Source organism: Lichenostomus cassidix, chromosome 1, assembly GCF_008360975.1.
Source record: "Lichenostomus cassidix isolate B80296 chromosome 1, HeHo_3.0, whole genome shotgun sequence".
Taxonomy (NCBI): domain Eukaryota; kingdom Metazoa; phylum Chordata; class Aves; order Passeriformes; family Meliphagidae; genus Lichenostomus; species Lichenostomus cassidix.
Window position 1 is genome coordinate 62,869,572 of NC_139479.1, and position 24,207 is coordinate 62,893,778.

The 24,207-nt window shown below is 41.5% G+C and overlaps 1 protein-coding gene across 1 annotated transcript in view; it reads left to right on the forward strand.

The window, feature by feature from the left end:
- FAM124A (family with sequence similarity 124 member A) overlaps positions 1-24,207 on the forward strand; it is a 43,187-nt gene that overhangs the window by 8,573 nt on the left and 10,407 nt on the right. The window contains exons 2-3 of the mRNA XM_085060527.1: positions 2,292-2,323; positions 18,069-18,808. Coding sequence (XP_084916653.1) covers positions 2,292-2,323; positions 18,069-18,808 — 772 coding nt within the window. The remainder of the gene's footprint in view (positions 1-2,291; positions 2,324-18,068; positions 18,809-24,207) is intronic.

A 24,207-nucleotide genomic window follows, 5' to 3' on the forward strand; every position in this document is an offset into this window, starting at 1 on the left:
TGAACTACTTGTCAGTGAGAATTGCCATGTTAGATTTTAGGGCTTGACATGCTTCAGTGGTCTCAGACCTAGGGGGAGGTTAGCAAAGCTTGAGGACAGGGATGTGCTGCTGATAGTGGGCACAAGGAATGCAGAATTTAGAGGCCACATTTGGCAGAACTCAGCAAGATAAGGTAAAAACTAACAAGGCCAACTAATTTCAGCAACTGTGCTGAAGTTGGTTCTAATTAGGTAGAAGGTAATTTCGTCAGGGAGAGATTGTGACCACTGACTCACTGTCCAATGACTCAAGAAACTCACCAACTCAAGAGACAGACTGATCATTAACATGAGAGGTGAGAGAATCTTTTAGCTAATCAAAGGCAGGATACTGATCAATGACAGAACTGTATGACTGGTAGCCAACGAACCCTGATCTCTTTGTTTCCTAAAATATATGTGTTCTACAGAGCTTTGATGATCGGGGAGCCAGCCTGTTGTGGGCCACACCAGCTCCCTGCTTTGCACAAACTCGACAGAAGAAATGGGAATACTTCATCTTGGTGTGTAAATTGGTGCTGCAGCCTGGGCAGTGAGCCCACATTTGGGACAACAATGTCATTACTGCCTCTGCCCTTCCCAGCTACATAAGGGTCCTGGGGGTGATTGGATGAGGGAAAGCACTTGGTTCATGGAGAAGGTGCTGTGTAGCAGGAGACTGAGAGTGACTGCTAATGCCCTAGACCTGTGGGCTCTGCCAGTGGGACAAAGATGTTTCCGTGCTCCTTGACCTTATCAAAGTGGCTGGGGATACAGCATTAGCACAGGACAGCCAGTGAGGAAGAGCTGCAAGCCCCCATCAGCAGCTGTTTCTCCAGCATTGCCCAGATCCTTTCCAAAAACTAGGATAACCTCATGGAACTCGATGGTATTGATGGATCCTTTTTCATGAGTTTTGTGAAAAAATCAGATTGACTGGTCCAGCTGGATTTGCAAGAGTTGGGTGTAGTTCCTCATGGTCTTCTCACCTAAATCAATAGTCTTAGCATCTGATCTGCAGAGTACTGAGTGCAAAACACAGGGCTGTGAAATATGGGGGTGACTGTACTTGCTTTGTTTCTTCTGCAGAGATATGTCCATATTAAAATCAAAATAAAAAGCAGATACTGTAGAAATGTGGGATTGATGTCCCTTATTCCCTTGGATGCTTGAGAGCCTAGAGTGTGAGGGTATCCTGAGAACATGCTGAGATGCTATCTACTTCCACACATATCTCTTGGGAGTCAAGGCTCATGTGGTTCTTTAATTTAAAGAGTTGCAAACTTGCTGCAATTATTATATAAAATAAGCATTTAGGTTTGAACCCAAGATCTGTGTCAGGGCTCCCTGAGCACTTTGCCTGTTTTTGTCTCTTTTGGGGATGCAGCAAGTGGAAGGGTAGAGGCTGTGTGACAGTGAACTCCAAACCCAAACACTCAAAGGTCATAGGTAGGGCCTCAGCAGTGGAAATTATTTTTTTTTCCCTTTAAATATTAAGTGATGGTATATTTGTTTTACCTTATTATTTCTGAATCTTCAGGACATACTTGGGCTATGTTTTAATCAGCTCTGAATGGGGTTTTCAGGAGTTTGGGGTTATATGCAGCTGAAAAATTAATTGCACTGTTGCTCAAAATACTTAACTGCTCTGACTTTCTCACAGATAATCTAGTATGCACTGAACTAGAACCAATGGCTCTATAGTTTTATTGAGATGTCTTCAAGAGGAAAATGGTCTACTAAAGCAAAAAGCTTTGTTATCTAAATGTTTCTATTTTGGCATTCCTTTATTTTTCCTTCCCTGCTAGTTGTGACCATACAACTATAAAAATTCTGCTCTTCAAATAGACTTCTCTTAAAAAGAACTCAAATAAATAATCTGCAAAGCAGCATTTAGAGGACATAAAGTGAGGAAGGAGAGGAGCTGAATCAAAGTCTAGTAGACTTCTGCTCCTAACCTGTGTCTGAAGCAGACTATTTCTTCCTCATGAAGAGCCTTCTGACCTTTAATTTTCACACCTAGAGTTTGGTAGCATGAATAATCCCTAGACAAAACCATAATTGATTTACTCATTCTAGCTACATATTTTCAAAATTCTTGTGACGTGCCAGTTTTTCTGAAGCAGTGTTCAAAACCTGTTCCAGTTATTAGCACAAAAATAGTGCTAAATGGGCATTAAAGTATTTCAATAAGCATTGTGTGTTAGTTTTGGTAATTTTTTCATTTCCTCTTTTAGATTAAATGCATTCTAATTAAAATCTTTGTCTTGCAGGTCTGAGTACAGCCGTATGTCCTCTACCAGCAGTGAGTATAACTTGGAGATTTTTTTTTAATGGATTCTTATATTTTCTTCTACTTGCTAATATTTATTAACGTCAACCTGGTGTTATTGATGGAATTCACTTTGACACAATAAAGTCCCCATTCCTTCTGTTCTTGGATCTATGTCTAGAAACAGTGTAGAAAATTAAACTGTTGGAATATTTTTGGTGGAAATGCAGACCATGTGTAAAGTCCTAAATATTGGAGCTCACCAGGATGCAAGGAAAAACAAGAATAAAATCTATAGATGCTGTGTGGGCCAGTGTGAATGGACCCTCAGGCCAAAGGAGTTTACAGTGATGAATGTCACTAGAGCTGGGCAGTGCAGGAATAATTAAATGTTTATTGTAAGCTGATGCCAACAAAGCAACTTCAGAGCAACTTTAGTGAAGATTTTTTTTATTTCAGAGATGATAGATGCTCTAGTAAGGACCACAGTCTTTCTAGGTATTTGCAATGCCGGTTGATTTTCAGGTTATCCAACTGATAAAAGACAAATTCCTGTGTCTGGATTACTTTTTCTTTATTTTTCACCAATGCAAAATTATGATTTTTTTTTAAGCAATACAGAGCACTTTTTGACTCCAACCACTTCCTTAGTTGTAGAACACACTGCATCTGCAGCACTTTGAAATGCAGTAACGCTTGTTCCTGCATGACTGCTAGTGTCTCTCCTTGTCCAAGTGCAAAGTGATGTCTGCCTCCCTGATTCACACATAGACATGAGCTTTATTTGTGCCAAGCAAGCACATCAAAAATTCCTGGATGACAAGTTCTGTTTTATAATCTGGATCTTTAAGCACCATGAAAATCAGAGGGGAAGAAAGCTGTCAGGTTTTTCTCATTCACACATTCTGGCTGAAGTGTGGAGAGGGTTATTTTCCATCTCCCATGGTCTTCACTGAAGGGCTTTTATTGATTTCAACAAGAGCTGGATGAGACAGCATTCATAATGTCTGACTCCTGAGCTGATGTGACTAGCAAGGAGCTTACTGTCTTTCCTCCGTCTGCTCAGGGTGTGTTTGTGTATCTGAGAAAGAGAGAATTTAGTGCAGCTTTTTCCTAAATTCTGTTGTTTAAATAGATTTCTGGATTCTCACTGTCTGGCATAATTTTTGAAATGATTGGGAGGCAAAATCCAGGCAGTCAGCTTCTCTGTGATAGTGAAAGCATATTGGATTTGCCTGGTTATACCAGATGTGTGACACACCACCCTCTCAGCTCAAAATTTCAGATGATGGCTTGGGGAATGTGCTGTCAATTTCTTCACTTTTTGGATGGTGACTCATACTTAGCGCTGAATGGAGGCAGATTAGTTCAAAAGGCAAGGTGCAAGTAAAGTTTAATATAAAAATTTGGGTTCAATCCCTTAAAAACTTCACATGACTGCTACACATTTTACAAATAAAGGTAACAAATTACATTTGTAAGTCTTATTTTTTTTATTAAATGACCTGTTTTTAAGGAAAATCTTTTGTTACGTGGCAACCACAGTGTGTCATGTTAACTACGGTCTCCTCAGTGTCTTGCTGACCACTGCTGCCCAGTGTATGTGGCGATTGCAGTTGTGTTTCAACACCAGTAATTTGTCAGTACAAGAAGATATTATCATTCCAGCAAAGACACACAAGTTCAGGAAACAGAGCAGTCTCCTTCTTTCTCTTTTCTGCTTCCAGGGCAAATTATAGTGACACAGCTTCACAAGTAGCAGTATTTAACTTTGCCTTTTGAGGAGTTCGTGTGGTTGGTTTGGTCAAACAGTGCAATAGTAACAGAAACAGCTACATTAAAAAATTTCAGTAAAATAGAAATACTTTCGTGTCAGAGGCTGGTAGTCAGCAGGTACATAATGCATCTGAAAAAAGGATTGTTGGAGAAAAGAGATTAAAAAAAAAGGTGATTTGGACATTTTCATTTCTTTGGGGAAAAGATTCAAGAAGTGGTATCATTCACAGTACAGAAAGCAGTCTAGTCAATGCTGTTAATGTAGCACAAAGTGAGCTGTTGTGTATTAAGAATGAAAGAATCTATATTACCTGCAGCTGCTTCACCTGAAGCTCATGTTCTAACGCATTGGAGTTTATCAAAATCAGAAGGATTACAGGCTACTCTGGTTTTACAGGGGTCTTATTTGGTGGTAGCAGTGAGGCTCTTATTTCAGTGCTTAAAAAATGCATAATCTTTAAAATTTCTGGTTGAACTCCACTGGACAACAGTTTTCCACAGACATGCCAAGAAAAGGTTAAGAAAGACTTAGCAGGTGAATCAGCTACAGCTTCTGCCACAGCAGCTGGGCAAACTGCAGAACTTTGCACCAATGTGAAGTTGTACAGCAATTCCAGACCCCCCAAGTCGGAAGCAAAACCTCACTGGCTGCTGAATGGCAGTGGCAGGATCATTCTGTGCATGTGTTTATTTCTAGTACTTTTTTCCCCTGAGCACATGGCAGCAGCTATTGTGGTCAGTGAACTTCCTCAGTTCAAAGCCCTGCCTGGTGGATTGGTTGGACCTTGGGTTTTAGGCAGCCTCTCTCTTCTTTTCTTCTTTGTCCTTGTATCCCAGCTTCAGATAACCAAAAATGCTTTTTACTGGCAGCATTCATCTAATGTTTGTGGTTTTTTGCAGCAAGTAATTTGGAAAAGAGTACCAAAGTTTGCAGAGTATGCGTATTTCTGCAAGAAAATGCAGCAGGTGTCTGCTGTGCGGGCTCTGGCTGTTGTCAGGGTGACTGTGCCACTTTGCCTTGTTGAATAGAGTGAAAAACTCACACAAACCTGTCTCCTGGATGATGCATTTGGAGGTATTACATCTTTCAAAGGTTCAGCAATGTGATTTCAGTGAACAGAAATGCTTTTTTTTTTTTTTTTTGCCTGAATGCTGGTGTGTTTAGTTACGTTTTCCTTTGCTCTTTAGGAGGAAGAGTGCTTTGTCTTGTTGGGATGTTTTACCTGTTGGTGTGCTCTTCATTAATCCAGGAAATGTATTAACCTTCTTTTGCTTCTTTTCAATTACCATTAGGGATCCCTAATTCTAAATAAGAGAGAATTGTGCTAGGCACTTTACACCTACAGAAGAGACCTTTACCCGAAGTACATAATGCCAAAATATAAAGATCTTAAGTGGCATGTGGATAGAGATAGTCAGAATCACGAAGAAATAATTAATTAGTGTTGGTTGGCACAATAAGCAACAGTCTCTGTACATCATAATTTTAATTATCTTCAGATTGCTTTGAGCTATGTGTTTCAGGGATGATTTTCAACCAGGGAGGAGGAGTTTTGATGGGGGCTGCTTATTGCCTCTTCTGCTTAATCTTTGCATTTATGATAATGGCTCTTCAGAAAGACCCAAACCAGAAATGGGCGTTTTGAAACAAGACTTTTGTCATTTGTAACAATCGCAAAGGATAAGAAGAAATGGCCTCAAATTGCACCAGGGGAAGTTTATATTAGATATTAGGAAAAATTTCTTCACTGGAAGTGTGGTCAGGCATTGGAACAGGCTGCCCAGGGAAGTGGTGGGGTCACCATCCCTGGAACTGTGTGGATGTGGCACTTGGGGATATGGTTTAGTGGTGAACAGGGCAGTGCTGGGTAAACAATTGGTTTCAGTGATATTAGATGTATTTTCCAACCTTAATGAGTCTATGATTTGAAATATTCCATACCTAGTCAGCCCTGGAGCCAGTATAACTAGGTTGTCTTGGAAATAATTGTGGAAGTGAATGATTTTTTTTTTTTTTCCTTAACCATTTTTTAGCTCGGTAGTCAGATAAATGCCTGCATACATGTCAGTACTGGTCCAGCTAAGCTGGTAAAGGAAATATAAAAATGGTCCTATGGGATAACATGGAAATTTGTGGAAGAGTTTAGAGCATTTGAAATTGTAGAACTGTGCATGCAGTAGTTCATGTTGTACTTCTCAATGAGGTAAAGGGCTTGTCACTCACCTGTTTTGCAGCTGGAAAGCTTAATCCACCCTCCCCTGCTTCCCTGCCTTTCCTTTAGCAGCTAGGAAACAATTGAATCCTTCTAGGGTGTTCATATTATTTTGTGGTAAACCTGAGAGCTGGGATAATAAAATTTCATTTCCATGTTCAAATACCCATGTTCCTAGCCCATGGAATTTCACCCACCTTCTGGTTCTAGAAATTGATCACAAGAAAGTTTGTTTTGGCAGATATAAAATATGTGGGTTACTGCACATGTTTCTTTTTAATAAATTTTCTGTTTGATATTCTGTTCCTATGCTGGTATAAATTCAGATCTTTGTTTGGTGATTTGGTCAATGTTTGGTCAACATTTTGTCGGTGTCATCTGCATCAGCTCCTTGGGCTTGTGACTGTGTGAGAAGTCCACACTAGACTTCTTTTGGCAGAGCAGGCTTCTGCCGAAACCTGCAGACTCTTGAAGAGAGGAGCCCACGCTGGAGCAGGTTTGCTGGCAGGACTTGTGACCCCATGGGGCCCCACACTGGAGCAGCTGTTCCTGAAAGTCTGCACCCCACAAAAGGGACCCACGCTGGAGCAGTTTGTGAAGAACTGCAGCCCATGGGAAGGACTCATGGTGGAGAAGTTAATGGAGGACTCTGCCATGGGAGAGATCCCACATGGGAGCAGGGCAAGGACTCCTCTCCCTGAGGGGGAAGCAGCAACAGAAACAATGGGATGAACTGACTGTAACCCCCATTTCCCATCCCTGTGTGCCACTGCAGGGAAGGAGGTAGAGAATTGGGAGTAAACTTAAGCCCAGGAAGGAGGGAGAGGTGGGGGAAGGTGTTTTTAAGATTTGTTTCACTTCTTATTATCCTACTTTGATTCTGGTTGGTAATAAATTCAACTAATTCCCCAAAATCAAGTCTGTTTTGCTCATGACAGTAATTGGTGACTGATCTCTCCCTGTCCTTAACTCATGAACCTTTCATTACATTTTCTCTCCTCTGCCCAGCTGAGGCGGGGAGCAACAGAGTGGCTTTAGTGGGCACCTGATGTCCAGCCAAGGTCAAACCACCACAAGGTGCCTTGTGACAAAAACATAGGGAGAAATGGCTTCCTGCTACTTGTATATAATTTCAAAATCTGTCTTCAATGAACTGTTAAAGGTGATGAAAACTAACCAGCAGCAGGAAGGAGAGTGGGTCTGATTTTGGCTGTGAAAAATCTGTCACAAAACTCGAGTTTTGCAATATAGTTGCCTACTTCAAGTTAGGTTAGTTCTGACTGATTATGACCCAGACACTCCTGGACTGGGTACCTTCTCTTTCTCCAAACAATGTAATTTAATGAGTGTAAGGATATAATTATATTCTTTTATTGCTACACAAAGATACACTGTAGTATATTGTTTCTTATTACCATAGAGAACTGAGATGCTTTTACAATGGCTGGCAATGAGCTGTATTAAATATAATTATAAAAACAATTTACAGCAGGCTTGCCAGCATCATGCTGCATTTCCAGGAGGTGTTATTATAAAAGGAAGACTAATTAAAGTAGGAGGAAAAATGCAAGAGGAAATTGGACTCGAATCATGTAGAGTGTTAGCCTGCAGCATCTCTCAGTGTAGCAAATTCAGGTGTTTTATATAGTAATGAAATCTCAAGTGTCAGCTCCTGTGGAAAATAAAGCTGTGGAAAATATAATACATCTTCTGCTTATCTTTCGTGGCCCGTGTTATGATACCAGGGGTAAAATGTGATGCTGCTTCCCCCTGTGGCAGGGTGAAGAAGGAAAATGTCACTGTGATGTGCCACCTAGCAGTCTTTGGCTGTGCAAAACTTTTATGTAGCTGCTTGTCATCAGATTCCACCATGATGAAGGACCAAAAGCTGGCATACAGGATAGAAAAGTACAGTACTGATCCACAGAGAGTGGAGGGTGGAAGGCACCTCTAGAGATGAGGTACAGTCATGTGTAAGGACATGCACAAAAGAATGTGTAACTTGAAATCAAACCTAGATTTGATTTTTGCATTCCAAGTGGCATTGACCACAAACATGGCATTGCCCTTGTAAAGACCGAAGTTCCTGTTCAAATTTGTCTGGCTTGGAGTAACCTGTTTATCTCTATTTTTTGTAAAATTCAGTTTCACTCTTTGGGATCCTTTAGTGTGCACCAAGCTTTGAGTCCCGTGGCTGAATTACTTTCTACTGGCTTAGGGCTATCTTGGGATTTCTGTTTCAAGGATGTGCAAATGTACCCTAAACACTCACTGGATCAGAGTTATCAAAACATTGCTTTCAGTTGTTTTTTATATTCTTTTCTGACCACATCCAGTCAGGTCTTTTTTTCTTGTCGTACAGATACAGCAGGTGAAAACTGGACTAGTTATTAAAGAAGAATAGTATGTATGGGTGACAATGTAAATGTTTTTCTCGCTCCTTTTTTTAAGCCCACATTGTCATAATCAAAACCATGTAACCAAATACATCCTCATTTTTAATAATCCAAGCATATTTCAGAAGCATAGGAAATCTTTGCTAGACACTGAGCTATTGAGTGCTGTACAGTTCTAGTAGAAACTTATGGGAAGTATGTCAGAGAAAGTTAAATTGGATTATTTGGTGATGTGGGTTAAATTTCCCCCTGTGGAAGTGTTACTGCTGCTGTCTCAGAAAACCACAAGGAGCTGGGCAGCCATTTAGTGGGTGTTTTAACCCTGAGAAATGGGCTGCAGGAAAGATCTTGGCACTCTTAAGTTCAGCTGGTACAGTGATGAGAATGATCGGGAAATTGTTGCTATGTTGGTCTGAATTGTTAAAGCCCAAAGAGGGAAGCTAAAAAAATAAATCTGTCCCACAGCAACTCCTGACTCAGAGGCACTAGTTGGGGTAGAACAGGAAAAGCCATCTGAGTCACCGAGTCAAATAACAAAACACTTGTGAAGGCTGAAGCTATTAAGGCACTTTCTATTAAATGTTGCCAATGCCAACAGTTAGTTCCCTCATTTTATGACCATCGTACATTATCGTGGGGTATTTTCTTTCATCTGAGCTTTTAAAAATAAATAAATACCATTTATTTATGCACACTCAGTGGAAACTGGGACATTTGGTTATAGGTGTGTGCCGCATTCTAGAGCAGTAGATGTCCTCTGCCTGCCTGCCTGCCTGCCTTGTTTTTGTTGGTACATCGTTTGTTGATTAGTAGTTTAGGAAAAAGAATTGTATTTGTAGTTTACAAAATGTTCATGAAATGTTTACCAGGTGACTCCTGGCTGCCATCTTAGGGGACCAGGATAGAGCATGGGCAACAAAGCATGCTTTCTATTCCTGCTTCCCTTTTCCATCAGCTGGTAGGGGGTAGATCTTTTGAGCCACATGCTGCTGTCAGCTGAAGGGATTGTGAGAGTCAAACTAATTTTCTACCACTGCCAAGTCCAAATGGCTTCTTTGCTGTAATGCTGATGTTGTTCATTGTCTGCAGAGATGCAAACATGGCAATGCCTGGCCATGCCTCAGGGTTTATCCCATATTATCTTTGGGTGGGCCTTCAGTGTAGATGTTTTGTTGTGATTTCTGCCTCCTCTCTGGCTGGCTTTCCCTGTCACATCTTTGTGATACCAGGAAGATTTGTGCAAAAGCTCAGACTGATTGAAAGAGGTCTGCCTGAAACTTAACATTTTTAGCCAAACTAGTTTTCTGAGTGCCACCAGAAGACACAATCCTTGTTATTCTCGAAGTCTGACAGCTTCTTTTCAGTATGTTCAGCAAGCTCTTTCAACTTGCATGTAGACCTGACACATGGGAAGCACTGGAAACACTTAGCTGAGAATAGAAGGAGGAAGAGTGCCAGCAGTAAAGTCTTAAATTGTCTTAAGCCCATCATAAAATCACACTCTCAGTTAACTAGAGTACATTGTGTGCGGTATGGAGCTCATTGTTGGACTGAATTTGTTAGCTGCTCAAGTGTACAGTATTTCTTGGGGTTTTTTTAATGTTCCTTCTGCCCTTTTATAAAAAACATATTATTGAGAATCTCAGCTTTTCATAGGAATTGAATTTTGAGAAAACACAATGCCTGTAATCAAAGGACTTTATGTTGGATGCAGTTTTTACAGCTCTTGATTTACTGGTGGTTGCTGATGGGAGTTTTATTATGTAGTAATTTATTTATGTAGTAATTGAATTACTACGCATTGCAACTCTACAGAATATGATATTTGTACCAAATATTGGTGTCTGGGTTCTTGCCAAGAATTATGATCCTTATTTTTCTTTGGGAAGATTTTATGATTGGGAAGGATGTATATCTTCACAAAACTTAACTCTTCCGAAGTGGAAATCTGCAGCCATTCAGAACACTGCTTTCTCTGCATTTCAGGCCCTCTTCCTTCCCCTCCCCCTCCTAAAAAGTGAGGCAACTTTTTTTTTTTTAAGTTCTACAGGCAATATAAAATAGCAACAAAACAAATCATTTTAATAGTTGAGCATTTATAATTAGTGCGCCTTCCCTGTATTTTTCCACTGGGCTGAATTTACCAGCAACATGGGCTGTTACATGAGGTCCCACATCCTACCCTGGTGGCTCATGGATGCCAACATCACCAAACTCACAGCTCATTGCTGTGCTCCAGTTACAGCTCATTGCTGTACTCAGGGCTTTCTGGTTGCTGGTTCTTCTTGTGAAAGACACAGAATGGCAATTCCCAGCTGTATCCCACAGGATATCAAAATAAAATGACCTTGCTGTTTCTCCTGTTGGTGTTGAGTCTCATGTGGGAATTAATCTCTATATGATGAGGCCATTTAAGCCCCAGATGGGCAAATGAAAGTAGACTGTGGCTTTTGAAAGGAGGCAGCTGTAAGAGTGAAGACAGTTTGAAGTTGTCAATCTGTTTTGTGGTGTGGAGATAAGTGCAGACCTAAATACCAAGACAGCTCTCAAATTGTGGTGATTTGTTTGGGAGAAAATAGGGGAAATTATAGTAGTTGACATCCAGAAGAATATCCATAAAGGTGCATGAGCACACCAGAATTCTGGGTTTCTTGCTTTTCAGCAAATTAGTAGCTTTATCTGTGGTTGAGGAGAGTATTGAAGACTTCAGTGCTCTCTAGAGGATAAGTAGATGATAAGGTTACTGGATTTTTTAATTGAAATTGGATTATTTCTAACTATATAACATAATGTTCAAGCAGCATATTTTGCGGGAGCAAAACACCAGGCAGCCAGAATAAAGAGCTCATGGAGAAGACCAGAGCATTGGCAGAAAAATCTTTATCTTAAAGGGTGTTTGTAAGGAATTGCCAAGCAATTTGGTTGTTTGTAACCATGATGTGACAGCACCACTGTAGGATCCTAAGTTTGCCTGCATGAAGATCCCATACACTGTCTCCTCTGAGCTGGGAGCCTTTTTTTTTGCTGGGTGTTTAATATACAATAAGCACAGCCTCTACTTTGAAGGATTTGAGATGGCCCCTTGCAACAGCAGCTCAAGCTGATCATGAGAAGTTACCTTTAGGCAGGTGAGGGGAAGGTAACTGGTGGAGGAAAGATGAGAATTCACTGGATCTGCAGCACAGTGGGGAGTTTCAGCAAGAGCTGTACCATCTAACAGAAAAGGTACCACATGTTTAGATCTGCCATTGCCTTTACTTGATCATGCAGGGCCTCTGTGAGCACTAAGTGCCAGATGTTGATGAGATTCATTCCCTCAGGGTTGGCTGCAGTGCTGTACACTGAGGGCAATGACTCCTTGTATGACTGTCCATATTAAAGCACCAGAGAAGGCTTTTTATCTCCATCAGAGAGATAATGGGCTTAATTTTGTGCTTCATTTTTGCTCGGGTTTTGTTGTTGTTCTACAGCAACTGGAGAAGCAGATTGACCATTTTCCTGTGCTTGTCGTGATCCTTAGCACAGATGGAGAAATGAGCATTGTAGAAGCTTGAACTGCAGCTCCTCAGGAAAATGCTGCTCTGAGGGGAGTGTGAAAGAGGTTTCTCCTCTTGACACTGTGCTGTGCAGAATACCCCCTTTCTCCTTGCTTCTGAACATCCTTCCTGAGTCCGAGGTGGTGTGCAAAGCAGGGCATGCTGAGAAGTACATTATCCAGCAGCCCTGCATTTGTCAGATGCTATTAAACAGCAGGGGAAGAGAATGTAGGAGCTGGTGAATCTGTCACATCCTGCTTGTTCAAAAGATTATTGATGCTGCATAATTCATCAAAGCATGACTGACCTAGTGGTAGGTTCTGCTGCCAGAGGTGTCTAGTTACTGCTTCAGTGGCAGCTGCCCATAAAGAGATGCTCCTTGTTTATGAAAATAGCCTCTGACCTGGTGTCTGCCCATGAGCCTTTCAATTAGTACACCTAAAATGATCACTATTGCCTTGGACTGAGATGAATTGTGAAGGTCCTGTGCACTGAGAAATGGTACTATTTTGGCATTTCTTTGTATTTTGCCATGTGATTGAAGTAGAGAAATACTGATACTTTCTGTGCAACAGAAATCCTGGGAAATTTTTATTGGAAATATTAGAGTGCTTTTTTCTGACATTATTTATACAGTGTTTGGGATTATTTTACATTCCCACAGTTGAAATATTTAGATTGATTTACAGTGGAAGAAATATATGCTGTTTTGTAATGTTTGGTTTTGAATTATTTCATTACTTCCTAATAGCAGTTTTTTCTTGATAATGAAGTACTGCTTGATGGGAGTTGCAGTTCAGATGCTTGGCAAATTCATTCTGAACCTCCCCCATTGCCTGATTTACATTTCTGGTACTGCATCATGTAGTTTTGGTCAAAATAAATTTGAAGTCTTATTGCCTGAAGTAGCAAAAAAGGAATCTGGTTTGTATGGCATAAGAAGAGTTCAGGTGTTGGTTCCCATGAAGCAACATGCTGCAGTGGAAAAAAATGGAGGTTTGCATTTCAGTGTTCAGATTCTCAATGCAGTATTGCTGGTCAGAAAAAAAAATATTGTCATGTATTTTTAGGTTGGATATTTCCTCTGAGTTTCCTGGATACAGGACTGAAAATGTATATGGCTAGAAAATTGAAAATATCTGCCACAGTTTGGAAATGTTCTTTCACATGCATGAACTGTGGCCAGGAACTAATCTGCCTAATATCTCACCTTGTTACAAATTCAATCCTAGTTTTCAATACTTACCAGATTTGCTTAACCCTCTAAGTAACTCTTCATTAAGTATCTCCTGGTAAGTCTGACAGGTCTTTAGATTCATACCTTGTTTCACCAGCACAGGGTTAGGAGAGACATTTCAGGGAGAGACATTTCAGGGAGAGACATTTCAGGGATACTGAATGTAAGTATATTCAGTACTTATATCCTTCCTCAACTCTGCTATGGGAGGAGTTTAGTCCACTAAAGAAGACTGGAAAGTCAGATCTCCTCCAGTCTGCTGAAGGTGGTGACTTCTGAAATAAAAATGTGGTTGAAACACTGCCGTGAGAAGGAATGGGTCTTTGCTTAGGGCACCTCCAGAGGGAATGCAGCCTGGGTATGTCATGGTGTAAAAAAAGGATCAGACTGCCAGGTCATGGCCAGAGTTTTGCTGGAGCAAGGTGTGCAAAAAGCAAATGAAAGAGGGAGACTTCTCTAACCTAGGATTATGCAGGTGGCATGAAAGAAAACCATAGGGACATTTTGCCTCTTGTGTGGGTTAATGTTAAATGCATATATACTGCAGGGGGAAGGAATGTTAGATCCAGTTCTCCACATTAGCAGGTAAGTCTGGCTGCTTCCCAGCTGCTGGGGTTGCTGTCCTGGCATGACACCCACTTGTGCCTGCCTTGGGCCAGGAGCCAGCAGGAATGGTGTTACCAGATACCTGAGTCCTTATGGCACCTCTCTGGGGTGGTGGCTGCCCCTGCAACCACTTAACCCATTGCTTCCCACTTCACCCATGGGTATTTGTGTCTCTAGATCATAGAATCATAGAGTTATTTATGCTGGAAAAGACATCTAAGATTATCAAATCCAACCATTAGCCCAGCCCTGTCAAGTACACCACTTGTCCCCACGTGTCACATCTACGTGTCCTTTAGATACCTCCTGGGATGGGAGCTCCACCACTCCCATGGGCAGCATTTTCCAAAGCTTGACAACCCTTTTCATGAAGAGATTGTTCCTAATATCCAGTCTAAGCCTCCACTGGTGCGACTTGAGGCCATTATCTCTTGTCCTATCACTTTTTACTTGGGAGGAGAGACCAACTTCCACTTGGCTACAGCCTCCTTTCAGGCAGTTGTAGAGAGTGATAAGGTCTCCCCTCAGCCTCCTTTTCTCCTGACTGAACAACATAAGCTCCCTCAGCTGCTCCTCATCAGATCCCCTCTCTACACCTCTCACCAGCCTCTGTTCTCACAGCCATCCAGGCAGGCAGCTCTGGGTGCCAAGAGGGTCATCCTCTGCAGGTGCTGCTGTTTGTTACCTACAGAGTGAGAGTGGAGGAAAAGAATGAGGAAAACAAGATCATCCCCCACAGGTTTTCCTGAGGTGGCTGTCTCTCTCCATGCACATAGCAAAGGATATAGACAACTGGGATAGACAGGAGGGTATCTGTCCTGTCTGACCCCAAGCCAAGGCAGCTTTAGTTTCTGAGAAGTCGTGCCAAAATGAGGTAGCTGGCACAGGCAGACTTGACAAGACTCACTGCTTTCTTTCAGATCATCTTTCTGATGAAAATGTTCTGGGTTTTGGGCAGAGAAAGGAGGGGAGGAAGAAGCACAGGGCAGGATTGCCACTCTGCTTTGCAGGACTTTCTTTTATCTCTGCTCAGCAATATTGCATCAGCAGCAAAATAAAAATAAAATGTAGAGAAGGACCCATACAAAGCTTGATAATAAAATATCAGGGCCACCTTCCATTCCCAGCTTTAAGAGGTTGAGTGTAACAGCTCCACAGCATTTGGGCTGACTGCTTTAACCTCTCATGGGTGGTTAATACTACCTAGCAGAGGAGTAAAAAGTTTAGAATTGTAAAATACTCTTTCAATCCTGGTAGTAATTACCTCTTAGCAGAGTTAGTGCTTTGCCAACTCAAAGAGACCTAATCCCCTTCTGTCATAGGAAGAGAAAAAATGTAATAGCTGTGAGAACTGTGAAGCTTATTTTCAAATAGATGCCTCAGCATTTTGATATTTTCTGTGGGATTAACTAGTGACACAGGAAGGCTAATACATATGCAGAGCTTTCATTTGCTTCTGTAACAATTTGCCTGAGGCAAATTGAGCTGTGTCATGAGAAATGGTGTTGTTTCCCCTCCTTCTTTGTCAGATGAAGGAAAAAGACTTGTTAGTTACATAGAAACAATTTGCAATTTATCATCATTTCAGGGAAAGTTTCTCTTTGCCTCATATTTCTGCTTAAGTTTCTCTTTTTCTTACCCAAACAGAAAGGGCTGCCATTTTAGAAGCACAGAAGCCACATAATGAAACATGTAGAAGTAAAAGCATCTTTGCTACCCTAAAATAGAACTGAAGCTCTTTCTGTACTGATCTGTTCCACTCGCATAGTCGTTGCTAGCTCAAAAAGAAGAGCTGATTTGCTCTGCTCTGTGTAACTCTGGCTCCTGAGGATGGCTTTGTGCTGTGCCTCTGAGGCTGTTTCTGTGAGCATCTGGTGCTGATGGGCACAGGCAGCGATGGGTGCAGAATACTAATGCTGCCACTGGCTCCCACAAGGCTCCACTTCTGAAAAATGCTTTAGCCATTCAGTGTCCATGCACCATGCTGAGCAACAGGAGGGCAGAAAAGCCTCGTTCAGGGATTTTTTTTTTTCAATGCAGAGTGAGAAGCCGACAGCAACGATGGCTCTCTGCTTCACATTATTGTGTCCAGGCTTCTTTCAGAGCTCCAGTCATTTATATGCATAAATATCAAGCCTGTCACTTGTTGCAGGCTTTGATAACATTTTTGTAACAAAGGAGTCAGAGAAAAAACCTGAACATCTTCTATTCCAGTCTTAGAATATGAATGACTGCGTAGTTATGGTGATTACTTTCTTTCAGGTTTTATTAGATCTCTGTCCTCTGCAATTTGTTTTCCTTCCTGTTCTGCTGTCCCATGGGAGGACCTCCCCCCACACCCTTTTTGTCTTTCTCCCAGACTGACTACCCACAGGGGGTGTCTCAAAGAATTACCTACCAGTAATGATTGCCGCAGCAAAGCCTCTTGCCACATAGTGACACAGTTTTTCTTTTTGCTTCCTTTTTTTTTCTTCCATTAGCCATCTGAGAAAGTCACTCCACATCACCCGTTTCTTGCAGAGATACAAGAACTCTGCTGTAATTGTATTTTTGATTACTTACTTTATTTTTCTTTATCTCCCCTAGGCAAGATGCTCTCTTGCTATTTGCCCTGCATACCATATCTTTCTGCAGCTTCTAAATTGAGGCCGACGTTGTATTTATCAGTCATCTCTGTCTGCAAAGCTATGCAGTTGCATCTAAATTTTCTCTGGGTCTTGCAGCTATTTTATAGTGAAAGACAACTAATATACACTACTCGTATAAAGCTGCTTTTTCATTACAGCAATTGGTGAAGTATCACAAGAATGTTGTTCTGATGCCAGGAGGGAGTAGGGAGAGGTTTGTACTGATTGCTAATAGGAGGGGAAATAGCCTTTGAGACAATCCCCTTGTTAAATGTGGTCTGCACAATGAAAAGCTTGGGAAGCCTTTCTAAGGCTTCTCACATTTAGGCTTTGTGCCCAAGCTCAGGGTCTCAGACTTGGAGGTGGTTTCAGAATACCACACAAGGGGAACCATTTCAGCAAAAATATCAAGGTTGCATGATTAATTTATTAAACTGTCTTGGATCACCATGCTCTTTATCAGCATGCAACTCCAGCAGAACAGAAGTAACAATTTCTCCCCAGACCTCCAACCAGCCATTGCTCTGCTGGGCTATCGAAGAAGTTTCAGGGACAAACAATAAATAGGGCCCCTGTGAACACTGCCAAGGCTAACTAGAGGTTTCTTTTTTCCCCTGAGTAAGTGTAATATTTTGTGCTCTCCTCCCTTTACAAATCTTCCCTAATCTTGAGAAAACCTTGAAGCAATAGTATTGCAATGTTGATGGTCTGAAGATATAAACAGTGCAGGATTTGGAGGGACAAGTAATATATTTTCCTAAAGAAGGCCTGTGTGCCTGAAGGCTTGTCTGCTTTTTTTTTTCCCCAGCTTTATCAGTTGGTCTAATAAAAGATATTACCTTGCCCTACAAATGTTGCCTTACTTATTAAAACAGTTGCCTCCAGGATACAAGACACTTAACTGTGTGTGAAACTCCAGTGTCAGGGTGATAGACTGGAGTTCAGTGGTGTGATTTCCATGCCCTGAGCCAACTGGCAAAAATAAAACAAGGTGGGATGAACATTGTCCACCCTTATCATTCTGAGCATCATTAATGTTCCTTAAACCCCCACGCTATATCAGTATTTTTGTCTTCCCTACCTCTCAACTGGATGGAGCAGCTCTTTTCTAACACAGAAATGCACACTGAGTAGCATATTTTGGATGCTAAAATGTGGAAACAGCAGTTCTTATGGTATGCTTGATGAAACTTTTTTTCTTTCTAATTATTTTCTTGGTTGCTATATCACTGAACATTTTTTATTACTTGTTTGCTACAAGTGAGCTTCAGATAGATGAAAAAATTAAAATCCCACTGTGACTGAGTAGAGTGTTTCTCCTTTAAGGATCACCTAAATGTTGACAGCTCGCTTGCAAATCTTAAAAGACTGGTTTTTACTATTTCAGGTGAACTTTCCGTGGAAGGCATACAAGACCCATTCCTTGTCAGTGTCCATATTATCGCAGACCCAGGTGAATCCAAGACTCTTCAGCAGGCCATTGATAAGCTTCTAGCCTGGATCCATCCAGACCTGCAGCTGTTTCGGGTCTCAGAACGACGAGTGCCCAGGAAGCGCAGGAAGGTAGGCAAGGCTGGTGTTTCTCAGCCAGCCCTTGCTGTCATCCTGTTCCTGCAGGAGGAGTATGGAGAAGAACCGATCTTGCAGCTCCATGAAACTTTCCAGCGGCCACCTTGGCATTACCACCACACAGAGCTAATGCATGGGAAGTTCCTCCCCTACATGCCGTGCAGCCAAGACTTCTACACTTTGGCTCCAGAGACTCCCCTGTGGGCTATTCGCCCAGTGCACTACGGGAAAGAAATGATCCGCTTCACCATATACTGCAGGAATGAAAATTTTGTGGACATTTTGAAAATGTATGAGTTAATATTGAAAAGACCAGTGTGTCAGAAAAAAGCAGACTTTTGTGTTTTTCCTGTCTATTCTAACATGGAAATAGACATCCAGTTTTCTTTAAAAAAACTCCCAAAGGGCCAAGTGCCAGTGAGGACAGAGTCAGCTGTGCTGGAGTTCAGAGTAAAAGATGTGGGGCAGCTTGTGCCTCTCTTGCCAAACCCTTGCAGCCCCATCAGCGAAGGCAGGTGGCAGACAGAAGACCATGATGGAAATAGGATCCTTTTGCAGGTAAGCTCAGTACTCAGGGAAATAGAAGCACATTTCTTGGGCTGGTGCAGGAAAACTTAACCTGCAATGGCATTTGTCTTTTTGTTGGTTGGTCGGGTTTTTTTGTTCTATCTTTGGAGAAAGAGCCAGGACACTACTGCTGAAGAAACAATTTGAAACGCCTTGCTGTGTTGTGTAAATGATCACAAAAGCAGTGAATGATGCTATCCAGATATCAGTCAACTTCAGTTTATGCTGAGTGTTGTGAGATGAGATAACTGTTTAAAGACATGAGGAAAGAAGGAATTATGAGCCTGAGTGGAGAAATGATGGCTGGTGAGTGTAGTTTTACAAGAAGTATGGGCACAGAACTGACAGGGAGTTTTAAAATAGCCCTCAGTTATGAGACTTTTATGGAAGACAAGCAGAAGTCCTGATGGTACTCATTATTTTCTAGCATCACTGGGTGACAAACTGCATCTCTCTTTTGCACAGTGATTATCATGATGAAGAGAGGGGTGATGAAGGAAAAGAAATGCACCCTGAAGAGCAGCCTAAGAGAGAAATTCCCACTGACTCTCTTTTTGAACCAATCTCAAGTGCTCGTAACTGAATCCTGAGAGTTTGTTTGTTAGGCCATCTGTAAGAACCATATCTGGGCAATATATCAGCATGCTCTGCTCCACTACACCACATTCAAGGGAGATAAAAGGATAAGCAGCAAGCTCTTAATAGCTGCCTGCCCTGCAGAGGGGTATCTGTGGCAATCCAGAGCCAGGTTAATGTGCATTCTTGCAATGCAGAGGTATTTATTGCTGCTTACATTCAAACCAAGGACCACAGTCCCTCACCTTTACAAGACTGTTGTTGAGATTTCAGAGAGTGTTTCTTTGGAGTGAATTTCATTCATGTGGCTTTTCCAGTTGTCTGACCGTGTTGCTGTGGAAAAAGCATTGTGGGTGCCATCCTTCCACCATACAGAGCTCCCAGCATGCAGAGAGGTGTGTACAACCCTCTGTAGCACAGTGCCTCTGGGTTTGTAGTTCCTGGGGCTGAAATTCCAGGTACACAGAACATCTCTACTCTGGTCAGTCACATCCAGGTGGTGGTGAAACCTTTTGAGGCTGCTTTGCAGATGCCACCCTCAGAGAAATCCCATGCCAGAGCTGAATAGCATGTGTATAGGGCTGAAGAGGGCAGCTTCCTTGCCCATCTGGCAAGACAGTCTCCAATTTGTCAGGGTTACTGATGGCACTTCTGGCATATCTGTGTTAGCCTGAGATAAACTGCAAACTGAAGCTGAAAAGAGTCATGATGAAAGTTACACACAGCAACCACACTCACCTATGTCCTCCTTTCCATGTTCTTTTTCAGGAGGTTTCTGCTATGTGATATAACTTTGGTTTATGGGATCTTACACTGGTTTCAAGTAAATTGAAGGGAAGGATTTAAAAAAAAATTAGGGCTTCTAAATAGGGCTTTTGGTTTATACCCAGCAAATTTTCAGAAGTAGCAGGTGCCAGGCAGTACGGAGGTATAGTGAGACTTTCTAAGAAAAGAAAATCAGAATAAGATTTTAGCTATATGTACCAAAAGAGAAAAGCAGAGGCCTGCCTAAGTGTGGCCTGCAAGTACAATTCGTTTTCATTTCTGTTTTCAGTGAGGATGATGATTCTGAACAGGAGAACAAAAGGGCAAATGAGAATGAAGTTACAGAAATGGAATTTATCACTTTGGAAGTATGGTGAAGCAAAAGAAGTTTAGTGTATGCAAAGTGTAGGGAAAACAGAGACTTTGGATCTAACTTATGCCATTGTAAAGTAATGAAAACTAGGTCCTGGTATATGGATTTTAAGCAAGTCTGTACAATCAGAGGTGGAGCTCTACAGCTAAATCAAAGGGAGCACTTCCCTTTGATACTCAGATGCCTACAGCCACCAGTGCAACATGACCATGAAAAGAAAATTGCTGTCTCTGGTGTGTACCAGAGTTACTATTCCCTACAAAGCATGGGAAGTGTGGGTGCCATTGCACAAAGTCCCAAGGGCCAAACCTGTCTTCAGCTCTGGACTCCAGAAAAGTGACTTCAGAAGGGTGCAGGGACAGGGAAGGGATTTCATCCCGTGCAGAGGAATGTAGAAACTGTCTTACAAAGGGAAGCTGGAAGAGTAGGGTCATCTGAGCCTAACCAAAGTAAGTCTGAAGGGAGCTCTGACTGGAAGACAGACCACGAGATAAACAGCAGGAACAGGAAAAGGCTGTTTCACTAAATGATTGTTCTGACGCATGAACAAGAACCTGCCAATAAATAGATTTTAGTAAATTTTCATAGATAACTACATAACAGATACCTAACAGGTGCAAGCAGGTTAATACCTTAATTTAAGGCAGGATGGTCAGTTAGGGAGAGGAAATTGTGAAGCATGGATTGTAGAAAACTGGATTTGGTGATCCATGGAGTCCTTATATTCTTTTAAGTCATTCTAAGTTCAAAGCAATTATAGTATCTACCTTTGAAAGTAACAGTACCACATTTTGACTTCTCACAGAGAGCTGCTGTAAGCAATATTATCCATGCCACAGCATTGGTGAATACTTTCACTTCTTTCCAGTTATATAAACTTACACAATGACTTCTCAGTATTTTTCAGCCTGTGTATCAGTTGGTACTTAGTAACCATCAGAATGTTTCTGTTTGCTTTATACAGATACTGGACCTTTTAAAAACTACAATTGTACCAAAAAAGGTAGATTAAAAACCCTGTTAAATTTCAGGCAGTGTTTAAAGTTTGAGGTTTGAGTATACTTCCATGATTAGGCTAACAAAATGTGACCTCTTACTTGTCCTTACAGGGACTAGTATACTTGCCAGCCAGATTGATCCATGTTCTTAATCCATTTTGCAAATGCAATTATCAAGGGGCTTAGATAAAGTCAGTTCAAGAGAAAACAAAGTTATTCATGGGTAAGATAAATCTGTTTAATGCCAAGAAACTATTCCTTCTTTTTTCAAGGAAGCCTTTCAGAATTATTTTGTCACAGTAGCTTTTCCACACTGGCAAATGGCTCCAAGGGTGCAGCTACATGGCAGCTGGGGCAAAGAGTTCAGTTGGCTGGAGCAGGAGCAGGAGCAAGGCTTAGGAACACAATTGCATCTTGTGGGAAGACACCCACACTGCTTCACCAGAGCTAAGCCCACAAGCAGGAGCTCTGCAGAGCTTTTGTCAGAGCAGTGGGAAGAATATGTAAATAATGTAGCTAAGAATATATCATATAGTGAGTATATATATATATATATATACGGATTTATATATAGTGAGTATGTATATATATATACGGATTTATAGGTCTTGTCCAGATTCTTGGCTGCCTCTGGGCATAATCCACACAGAAGACAGATGAAGTGCTAATCAACTTGCACTCCTGGCAGTGCAATGTGGGAAGCAGGAAAGGTTAATAACTGATTGGACTGGCTTGGCCATGCATGTTTAGGAAGCAAGGATAGTGAGCAGAGAGGAGAAAGTGCACAGATGGCTTTTTTAAATGATGAGAACATCTCTTCATAGGGTAGGAAAAGTAAAATAATATTTTGGCAGGATTTCCTAGCCACTCTGCATGAGGTGGAACATGCAGACATACCCAGGAGGAAAGTGGACAGCAGCAAAATCAGTATCTCACCTAGGAAGAGACTCAGCACTTAAAGCATAGGACCTGCTACTGTTTTACATGCCAGAGAGTACCTATACAGTTTATGAGGTGGCTATTTTCTGCCTAGTGCTGCTTTATAAATCATCCTTGAAATAAGACTGCAAATGTTAACAGATCACAGCTTATGAGGAGGTAGAGGGATTTTTATTTAGCTGATTTGCTGAATTAATCGGCCAATGTTCTTATCTCTACCAGGCAATTGTAATCTTGGGTTGAGAAGTGGTATTATCATGTGTTTTAGGAGCAGAGGTAGTGGCCATAGCTGAAGCAAGGAGCAGGGACAAGAGGACTCAAGACTGCAGAAAATACCTTGTTTTAGATGGGTATGGGTAGGCATTCTGAGCTGAGGAGGTCAAAATAATTACCAGATAGGAGGTTTGGACAAAGCTTTTCCTCTCCCAGCCCCAGCTGAGACTAAAAGAAACATTTTCTTTTTCTGTGCAGCAAGAAGAATGGTTTGCCCCTCAAGTTTATTTTGGCCAACGAGAGGCAAACCTCGGAGTCTCAAGGTCCAGTTGTTTTTCCATGGAGAGGTTTAGGACATGGATCAGTGTGGTCATGGTTGCACTTATTTCAGCTGACCCACCAAACCATTCTGGACCTCACCTGGCTCCACCTTTCTTCTCCACCACAAAGCAGTGTTCCTTCTCCTTCCCCTGTTTTCCAGTTTGGGTACCTTGATGGTCATCTAGCTTTCATATGACCTTGATCAAACATCTAAATATTCTGGAAGCTTTAGTTAACCTGCTACCACCTTAGGTATGGACCTTGGACTTTATGGCACCTCTGTCATGGCCCTGATGGAAACAGAGTTATTTAGTAACCGGAAAACTGAAATGGTTTATTCAGCCTGAAGTGTCAACAGGTTTTGTAATGAAATTGCTTAATGATTTGTAAAATGATTCACGAAAGGTCAGAGTGGATGATACAGTGTATGCTTGTAGTCTTAAATGCAGTGAAATCATCTCATCCCTGTTACTCCAAGCATTACCAAGAACACACTCTGGGAGATAAAGGAAAGAAAACTCAGTCCCACTTCTTACAGTCTGGAGTCCCTACAGTTAAGTACAAGTGGGAAAGAGAAAGAAGGGCAACTAAACCAGAGTCAGAGAAGGTAAAAAGACAAAAACAAGCAAAGAAAGGGAACAGGGAACAGTTTAGTCTGCAGGAAGGAAAACGGAGATGAGAAAAGACCTTCAAGCTTGAATTAATAGTGCAGATAGAGCAAAACTGAGCCCAAAGAGGAAGAAAAACACTAGGCAGAAAAAAAGCATCTGCTGCAACAGGTTGCCCAGAGAAGTTGTGAATGCCCCATCCCTGGTAGTTTTCAAAGGCTGGATGGGGCTTTGGGCAACCTGGTCTAGCAGAAGGTGTCCCTGCCGATGGCAGGAGAGTTGGAGCTATACAATCTGTAAAATCTCTTCCAACCCAAACCATTCTATGACTTACAACAAGCAAGGATGTGTACAGGGCACCTCTACAAAAAATTTATTTAGTTTCTTTTGAAACTGGTGAAAAGGACACACTTTTGGACCAAAAATTGACTCAGACAAGGGAGGTACCTTAAGATGATTTAATTAATCTGTAAATCTAATGCTAGTCTCCTGTTTTGCAAAACATTTTAATCTATTTTTCCTTTCCTTTTTGTGACATAGGTGTTTGGTTGTCCTTAAGGCTAATGGCTGGGTTTGGGGGCAGCATAGAGAATCAGT